Raw genomic sequence first — 10,175 nt, forward strand, 5'->3', positions numbered from 1 at the left:
GTCTAGCGAAAAGGCAAGAAAAGCGAAAACCTATACCGTAAAACAACCAAGCAAACCTTTTACGGGGAATGTGTCGTTGAATGGTACGAGCGCCTCATGCGGTAGGACATAAAACGACTACAGTTGTAATATTTTGAAACAAGTTGACACTTTCTGGTGAAATCATGTTGTTTTAAACATCGCATGCTTATCTGACGTAGGTGAAACACAGGATCTTTACCATAGCTGGTACAGGAAGAGGATAAAATGTAAGATCGTCAATGGTAGAGGGTTTTACAAATTAGGTCGACTGGGAGAATGAATATAGTTTTAAATTAAACCTTTGTAACATCTGCAGGGGTGTGAAATAACAGTGTCGGGCATTTTTAATGAATTTAGATACTCTTACATTACGTTGCCTCCAACCCCCGGAAATGGTATCGTTTGCACTCTCTCCCGCCTAGTTGGTTCTCTGTTGCACTGCTTCGTGTGGGCCGAAGGCGGCGCTGCAGTCCCATGTTCAAGGGACACTGAAACGCCGCTGAGAGGAGAGCTTTTGTGCTGAAACTAAAAACCAACCCTGAACCTGACACATGAATTAAAACAATTCCTGCGTAAGGTAAATATTGCAAATATCTGTGAATCTGAGTGCTAGGGCATATGTCGACATTATGGAGGTTTTCGCAAACTAGTTGTTGGATGGGAGCTATCTTTTTGTATTTACTGAGATGTTGAAAATCCTTGTGGGCAACTTCGTGGGGAGGGAGGGCGATGAGCTACTGCTGCTGGAACCTCTTGATTTCCAGAGCTGCCGGGGAAGCAATGGGCTGTCTACAAAGCTGAACTTTAAACTAACAAGTAAATTTAGCCACATTTTGTCATACATAAAGTTTACTTACTTTCGAGCTACTGTCATGGAGAAGTACATTTATTCCATCGGTTATTTATCTGTTTAATAGGAGCGCGTGTTTTATGTTTTTTATTTCTTTAAAGTGACAGTGTAATCGGGATCTTTTGAACAGTTCGAGGCCTAGCCTAACTGAAATGGCTAGGCCGTAGTTGTGGAAAGGCTAGCTAGCATGCCGTACCATACAGTGTTTGAGCTAACGTGTGCTACTCAGCTTTCAGCTACCCCAACGCGGGTTTGCCATATTTTGTTTATTCGTAATTACATGTGTAGATTGAATTGCATGAGAAAACTATAGACGCTGATTTGTGGTACAACTACGCCTACATAAAGCTCACCCTTTTAGGTAAGATAAATGCTTATGAAAAGAACGCAGCGGATAACATTACTAGCTTTGTGATTACCATTAGCCAGCTAGCTAGCCTCATCCTGATGTTTTTATTTTGGAATTTCTTTTGACACCGTTTCGACCAATTCTGTTGAAGTGAACGAGATACTTGCTTATTTTTACAGACTTAAATAGCTTCTGAAAGCGATCGGGCTTTTCATAAAGGCTTTAAAACGATATTTTGGAAAAGTGCGGCAGATTCCCTTTGCTGAACTTTTGTTTTCCGACCCATAGAGGCCAGTAGAGGATCGTGTGGATATATTGTTGTATGAGCATGGAGTTCCCGCAACAACAGAAGCCGGCGGGGGACGGCAAAATCATCTATCCTCCAGGAGTGAAGGATATAACTGACAAAATCAGCAACGATGAAGTGGTTAAACGGTTAAAGGTAAAGGCCAAACTACATTATTGTCAGTCCACGTTTCATTTACCTACTGTCCTAACCATGTGTCATGGCCCAATCTAGTTTGAGTCCATTTCAGACAACTTTAGTACCTCCTTACATACATCATGTACGTGTTTGTTACTTATTGTAATAAAGTCAGCTGCTAGTAACATATCAAGTGACTGCTGCAGCGGTCTAGGAGAGCGGGGATGTGTTTTAATGTCCGCTTTGCATTATATCACTGTCCTGAGTGAGTCCCAGCTCTCACCTCTGGCATACACCTGTAGGGAAGGCTAGCAACCTGATAATGAATCGATTCTCTTTCACATGCCGGTATTGAACTTCTTGAAAGCTAATGGCCTAAAAGTGTATTTTTGTTGTTGCTTTCTACAGTGCTCCCACTTTAAATAGTCACTTTCTAGGGTGAAGTGTGCCATTGCATATAAGAGTTATGAGGGTGACCGATTAAAAGGAGCTTGTTTTATTCATGCAAGAATGTATGTACTGTCTTAAGTGCCCTCCGTTACTTTAAATGAAGCTTAGGCTATTGCCTTTCAGTTGCTATCTTAAGTGAGCCATCACTTCCATAACCTGAATCCAAATATACATTCCCACCCACTCTCCTTTAACCATCCCTAGTTACATCCATTTTTTTTTTTAACAGTGATATTAGAAAAATTGGTCTGGCCCTGACACAAACCGATATGTTTGTTACTAACAACTCACAAACATCTGTCAAGAGAAATCGGATTGGAAAGTTCAGTATAGCCATTCACAAACCCTTGCAGGAAATTGAAGGATCTGGTCTGAATTGAGCAGCATTTAGGATTTACAAATACAGCAAGAAATCTTTCTTTCTTATGGGCAATGTCCTGTGTTATTATGGGCGATGCCATGTGTTCTTCAATTCAAAGTTACCAGTGTAAAGCTACTGCAGCTGAGTACTGAGCCTGCGCTTGTGTTTATATTGGTCTGTGAAATGTTTGGATGGCTCAGAGCATGTATGGATGAAATGGCTGCAGTAAAATATTGACAGAATAACCATTCAGGTCTACCCTGATTTGATGGATCTGTGGGGAGCTTCACTGGATGACCCCTGAGCTGTGTACGTATACAGTACACACATAGTCTTGTGCTCAAAATGGGCATTTGATTCACAGAGTCCTGATTCAGGTGGACTTGGCTTTGGCTAATAGTTGTCATGACAACAATGAGATTGAGTGTGAAGTTTCGCTTAGAATGTTGTGGCAGGGTGATATATTAAAATGATGAAAGTACTTACGAAAATGATGAGTGAAAGTATTTACGATTGAGCCCAGGCTGTATTGGTTTGCTGTTCAGTATAACTCATTTGGAAGGGAATCACACTTAATATACTTTTTTACACTTTTAGCTTTCAGAAGGTTGATTTTTCAGCAGACTAAGGGAGGTCTGCATTTTTATCAGTATTTCCACTCCCTGGAAAATGAATCAATGACATTGATCTTCACACTGGTGCTTTGCTTTTAACACTTGCACTATAGTGGCAGAGGAATATTTTTTGAAAGTGTGTTTGTATCTTGCATCTTTACGTTTGAAGATGTTTGTTTCAGTGGCCAATACTGAGGACACTTCTCAAAAGAAGTCATTGTTTTAACAGCACAAGTAAAGGTGCAGTCAACAAATCCATCCAATACAATTTTGCCAAATTCAGCGACTTCTTCCTCCCAGTACTCTATCTGTCCGTAGATACTCTGGTGTTTGTACACAGGCCTTTAAATGGGAAACCAAGGAGCTCGGACCAGATAATACACTGTTCTAGCCAATCAATATTGTTGCTTCAGTAGCACTGAAGGGAGGGGTGTATTTGATTGGAGTTGAGTATCAATATCAACAATCCAAAATTGTAGACAGTACCTTTTAATTGAACAGCAACTAAACTAGCTAAACTTAATGTAACTCTAAGGGGATGTGTCATATTAAAAATAGTCCTTACCAAAGGGTTCACCCATATTTTACACACATTCACTGAAGAAAGGCATAGATCAAATTCAAGGTTTTAGCTATTGATACCTCCCTGGCACACAGCTGAACAGGAAATTGACACCAAGATATTAAGTTATGCCCGTATTATTGGCTTTTCATTCATTGGACACCAAAGATTGTAAAACTGCGTTGACCAGGAAGTGAGAGTAGGCCTCTGTGTAAACCATGGCTGCTGTGATGCAGCTCCACTGCTTGCCGTGTGACAAGAGGGGGATGAGGAAGTGGAATCGTGTGGTTGTGAGCGTGAGCGCTCAGCCTCCTGGTGCCGGTGAAAAGAAAGTCGAGGATACAGCGTTGGCCTTGAACTGATAGGACGGTGCAGAGGAAATGCCATAGTCTCGTAGCTCAAAAAAAACTCAGCGTTAGTTTCTTACATGGGAAATTGCCCTCATGTAGTGGATCTGGGCCACTTTTTATGTTTTGAGCTGAACTGGCTTCATTTGCTGATTGTGTGGGAGAATATTAGTGGCACAGCAGCGTTGTGTTTGCTGTGGTGATATCGGTGGGCATGGCGGAGGAATTCATGTGCATTTGCTTGCTGAAGGTCAGGTGGAGGCCACTTTAACACTCCTCTCCTCCTACCTTCCCTTCTCTCTCTCTCTCTCTCTCTCTCTCTCTCTCTCTCTCTCTTTCCCTCTCCTTCTCTCTCTCTCTCTCTCTCTCTCTCTCTCTCGCCATGTTAACACTCCTACCCAAAGGAGACACAGGCCATGTTAACCCTCCTCACAAAAGGAGACGCAGGCCATGTTAACCCTCCTCACAAAAGGAGACGCAGGCCATGTTAACCCTCCTCACAAAAGGAGACGCAGGCCATGTTAACCCTCCTCACAAAAGGAGACGCAGGTCATGTTAACCCTCCTCACAAAAGAAGACGCAGGCCATGTTAACCCTCCTACCCAAAGGAGACGCAGGGCATGTTAACACTCCTCACAAAAGGAGACGCAGGCCATGTTAACCCTCCTCACAAAAGAAGACGCAGGCCATGTTAACACTCCTACGAAAAGGAGACGCAGGCCATGTTAACCCTCCTCACAAAAGGAGACGCAGACCATGTTAACCCTCCTCACAAAAGGAGACGCAGACCATGTTAACCCTCCTCACAAAAGGAGACCCAGGCCATGTTAACACTCCTACCCAAAGGAGACGCAGGCCATGTTAACACTCCTACCCAAAGGAGACGCAGGCCATGTTAGCACTCCTACCCAAAGGAGACGCAGGCCATGTTAACACTCCTACCCAAAGGAGACGCAGGCCATGTTAACCCTCCTCCCAAAAGGAGACGCAGGCCATGTTAACCCTCCTCACAAAAGGAGACGCAGGCCATGTTAACCCTCCTACCCAAAGGAGACACAGGCCATGTTAACACTCCTACCCAAAAGGAGACGCAGGCCATGTTAACCCTCCTCACAAAAGGAGACGCAGGCCATGTTAACCCTCCTCACAAAAGGAGACGCAGGCCATGTTAACCCTCCTACCCAAAGGAGACGCAGGCCATGTTAACCCTCCTACCCAAAGGAGGCGCAGGCCATGTTAACCCTCCTACCTAAAGGAGACGCAGGCCACTTTAACCCTCCTACGAAAAGGAGACGCAGGCCATAGTAACACTCCTACCCAAAGGAGACGCAGACAATGTTCACCCTCCTCACAAAAGGAGACGTAGTCCACCGGTACATGCAACATATTGAAGGGAGAGACAGAGCATTTGTAAAGCATGCTGGTGTGTGTCAAGAAGTTTAAAACACAGAAAGAGATGAAAGAGCAGAAATCCCTGAATCTCGTATCAAAACGTAGTTATTTGCTTTTGGAAATCTCTATCTTGAAGAATTGTCTGTTTGAAACACACAAGCATACCATTAATGAAAGCAAAAAGTAGTCTTATCGCCGAAACGTAATGCCTAGTAATCCATGTAAGCCTAATCTGTCTGTTTAAAACAGCCCACCTCATTTCTGAAGGCTACACTTTCATGATGCAGTGTTAGGGTTGTATTTAAGTGCTGTTATCTGAAATGTAATCTTATCTCTGCAGCTAAATTGCACGCAGTCACTTTCCAAATATACCTGTGTAAGGACAGGTTTGTCCACAGCATTTTCCTTGTTTGTCAGAGTGCACAATTGTGTTAGTTAGGTTAATGACGAGCTAATGACGGAATGGACAACTGGTGCATGGGTACAATATATGGTTTGTGTTTGGAGTTAACTTAAACCTAAACCTCATCTAAATCTGATCTTAGTGTTTGGAGTTAACTTAAACCTAAACCTCATCTAAACCTGATCTTAGTGTTTGGAGTTAACTTAAACCTAAACCTGATCTTAGTGTTTGGAGTTAACTTAAACCTAAACCTCATCTAAACCTGATCTTAGTGTTTGGAGTTAACTTAAACATAAACCTGATCTAAATCTGATCTTAGTGTTTGGAGTTAACTTAAACACAAACCTGATCTAAACCTGATCTTAGTGTTTGGAGTTAACTTAAACATAAACCTGATCTAAACCTGATCTTAGTGTTTGGAGTTAACTTAAACACAAACCTGATCTAAATCTGATCTTAGTGTTTGGAGTTAACTTAAACATAAACCTGATCTAAATCTGATCTTAGTGTTTGGAGTTAACTTAAACACAAACCTGATCTAAATCTGATCTTAGTGTTTGGAGTAAACTTGCACATAAACCGCATCTAAACCTGAACTTAGTAGTTGGTAGAACAGACACTTTTATTATTGCTGTAGTGCTTTGACACTTGAGACACTACTCCATGGTTGTACGATCTATTTGAAACTGTCTGTCTGTGGTTAATGAAGGCTGGAAGGCAACAGCAGCACAGGTGCTACCTTTGATGTGGTGGTGGTAGAACTCGTCTGATAACGGCATTTTTGTCTGGGGTAGGTCACCGTCATAGCATAGAGTGTGCCTTGAAATACACTCAAGACTGCATTCAAAAAGGTTGAACAGGGTTCACGCACTGAGTGCGCTCCTTCTCTCCTTCTCTCCCAAGTTGCCTGGCTGGGTGAGTGAGAGTCGGGAGTCAGAGAGTAGAGTAGTGTAGACTCAGTAGAGTATCATGCTCTGCTGAACGCCAGCATGCCAGAGCGCCCATCCCCCTCTCCCTCCACTCATCCACTCTGCAGAGCTGTGCTCACAGGCAGAGGCAGAGCAGGCCGGGACTCTCCAGGGTCCTAAAGGCAGTAGGTGTTTAGGTTGTGAATGTGTATGTATGTGGGCATGAAAATGATTGAACCACCAAATCATTGAACCCCCTCTAGACAAGTAAGTGCAAGATATACAAGAGTTGCCTGAGTGGCATCTTTGTATGTCATTTAATACAAAAATTAATTAATCAATAAAGTAAAACTGTCAAGATACAATAGCCCATAGTACAAAGCCCATCAGGGTATGGGAGGTAGTAGGAAAAGCAGGATTGACTAATTTCCCCTTAAACCACCATAAAAGTCTTTCAGGGCTTTCAAGCAGTAAACATTTTAGAGAGAAATAAAAATCCCTTTTTTTGGTTCTCCAAACTAGTCATTGACCCTTATGTAAAGCATTGCTCTGGTTGTCTACTCATTAAGCCTTCTGTATAGTATTGCTGTGGTTGTTCATACTACTCATTGAGCCTTATATATAGCTTTGCTCTGGTTGTCCATACTACTCATTAAGCCGCATGTATAGCATTGCTCTGGTTGTCCATACTACTCATTAAGCCGCATGTATAGATTTGCTCTGTATAACCTGAAGTAGTCCTCCAAAGATGGGCTGGCAGATCCAAAATGAAAGTGGGGTGTAACGTCAAACCTTTTTGTCTCCAACTGGGAGCAGTTTCAAATCCCATTAGGATTACTTAAGCCCAGTGGGATCTCTAAATGACTAGCCACTTTACAAACAAACCCTAACGTTGACTGTGGGTCAGATGACCGAACTCAATATCTCTTTTGTTGCAGGTAATGTGACTAACACTTTTACAGAAAAAACATATTGCCTAGTGCTTGGTACTTCCATCCCATATGTATTGACTGTGTCTGTCGTGGTCAGGACAGACTGGTTTGGATGTTGTCTTGGTTTGGAGCATTGCTAATGTGACTTCTAACTGCTCTGATCATTTCCATGACAGTTTCATTTCAGTAAAAACTGTCAGGGCGCCAGGTAAACCAAATGGTACGTTATCAACCAGTAGGCACATGAACTCAAACATGTTTACCTGCCACACAAATGTCTACTTTGGTCTACACTGTGTTGGGCAAAAACAAAAAATCACACACTGGATCTAGTTGCGCAATCTTCATCTAGCTAAGCTAACCACACACAGTCACAGCCGGTGAAATATAACTTGATTGAAAATTGTAGTTGAACAGTAGGCAATTTGTTATAAAGTACAATCATTTGGCATTACTACATTACAAATAGGCTAAAGGTCACGCAGTAGGAATGCAATGCTTCAAAAGTGAGATTACAATACTTTCTATGTCCACCCCTTAATTTTTGATGACAGACTCAATTGCTGGAGAGAGTTTCTGCCATTATTTAGAGACAATTATTTTTGGCTGCGCTCTGCTGGATGGGTTGTGTTGCTCTAGCTTTGTCTTTAAAATACCCTAAAGCTATTTCATTGGATTCAAGTCAGGTGACCTAGTTGGCCATGTCATAGTTTAATTTTTTTTTCTTCTTTAGAATCTCTTAGTGTTGGCAGTGTGCTTTGGATTGTGATCATGCTGAAATACTCCTATTCTGCAAGCAAGGTTTTTATCTTTGGACACCATCCATAGAAGTTGTTGTTTCGCAATGTCTTTTGCACGGTCTTCGCTGTAACTGAAACTCCAATTTCCATTTTTAGAGCTAGATTGTGCAAGTAGTTCACTGTCCGTGGTGTCATCTTAGGAGGACAGCCACTGCCATTAGTGGTACTCTGATTAGTGGTACGAGGGCTTGTTCTGTACCTCCTGAGTACTGCTGCAACTGTGTTTCAACTGATCTTTAGTTGGCCACTGACCTTCCTGTATACCTTTGCATCTTTTTGAAGTCTCACAATCAGATTGTTCAATTTCTCTGGCTATTCCTTTCAACGTGGAGCCATACTGCAGACATGCAGATAGATAGCCCACGGGTCCAAAATTCAGAAAATTCTGAGAAATGTTCACAGGGCATTTTATAACCATGTTCATGAAATTAAGTGGATTGGAAACCACAGGTGTACTCAATGATGTTGTATTGAGTTACTACTTTGAGGCCTGCGTTTCATGTATAGTTTTTATAAAGTATTTGTAAAGTATTTTGATGGTTCATCAGAGGCAGTACTCTACTTGGTAACTTATAATACAGTTATTGAGAGGTGAAAGTATTTTGAATCTTTTAATATTTAAGTGATTTTGCACAGGACAACTCACGTCTGTTGTATACTGCAATTGATGGTCTGTGGCAGTGCCAGGCTATTTAAACCAAAGATCCAGCAATACTCACTTTCCTGTCCTGCCTTTAACAATACTCCCTATCACTTTCCTGTCCTGCCTTCAACAATACTTACTCCCGATCACTTTCCTGCCTGCCTTCATGAATTGACCAGTCTTCCCAAGGAGGAGCTGGTGTTGCTCCAGTCTTTTGTTCCAACCAGCAGCATCACACCTGATTCCACTAATACCAGAAGAAGCCCTAAGAAGGCTGATTGAAAGGCAAACGTTCAGGGAAGGCAAGAGATATTGAGCTAAAAGAACAAAAGGAAGTAATGTGGAGCAAATGTTGCCCTAATACATACAGGCCATTCTTCAGAGAGAGAGAGAGAGAGAGAGAGAGAGAAATTTTTAATAGTCTAGAAACATCAACGGACCTTAGACGACTGCACTTAGACGTAAATTCAACAACAAGGTCAAATTAATTTTAAACTTTAACACAGTGGTTTTCAAACTTTTTCTGTCATTCCCCACTTTGAACAAGGGGGCCTTTTCAAGCCCCACCAGTCCCTCATCGCTCCAATACAATGGTAGGCCAAGCTTTAAATTGTCAAATTTTTCAATAACAACTAACATCAGTTCAAAAAAAGAGAAAATAAATAACAAATAACATCAGTTCAGAAATAGAGAAAATAAAAGTGCAATGGTGTCAATTTTTGCCTCAAATGGGCTGAGTTCCAACAAGAGCAATCCGAGATTTCTGACCTCCAGCAAGGATCTGGATCCGGATAATCCTCTTGTGAAAATTTCAGAAAGATCCGCCCAGTAGTTTCTGAGAAATCTTGTCCACAGACAGACAGTCAAACAGACGGACAAATAAATTAACGGACCCGATCGCATAACCTCCTTGTTGGAGGTAAAAATAAAGAAAAAGGGCCTATGCGTTATCAATGGCAGGCCAAGCTTAAAATTGTCAAATTTATCTAAATAATGTGAAGTTGTTATCAACAACAAATAACTTTAGTTCTTTGTATACATTTGTATAGAGAAAATCAATATCAAATAACAGCTGTTGTATTTTTCTCCACTGATACTGAATCGCCAACCTTTGTATTT

General features: G+C 41.7%; 1 protein-coding gene across 3 annotated transcripts in view; it reads left to right on the forward strand.

The window, feature by feature from the left end:
• Nucleotides 1–47: 47 nt before the first annotated feature.
• pds5a (PDS5 cohesin associated factor A) overlaps nt 48–10,175 on the forward strand; it is a 28,509-nt gene continuing 18,381 nt past the window's right edge. The window contains exons 1-3 of one of the 3 annotated variants that reach the window (XM_080858748.1): nt 48–101; nt 444–598; nt 1,509–1,662. In XM_080858748.1, coding sequence (XP_080714874.1) covers nt 1,543–1,662 — 120 coding nt within the window. In that variant the 5' untranslated portion in view covers nt 48–101; nt 444–598; nt 1,509–1,542. Of the gene's footprint in view, nt 102–443; nt 599–805; nt 838–1,172; nt 1,233–1,508; nt 1,663–10,175 lie in introns of those variants that run through there. The other 2 variants (XM_080858749.1, XM_080858750.1) reach the window with 2 other exon arrangements.

This window comes from Sprattus sprattus, assembly GCF_963457725.1.
Source record: "Sprattus sprattus genome assembly, chromosome: 20".
In the NCBI taxonomy this organism is placed as follows: domain Eukaryota; kingdom Metazoa; phylum Chordata; class Actinopteri; order Clupeiformes; family Clupeidae; genus Sprattus; species Sprattus sprattus.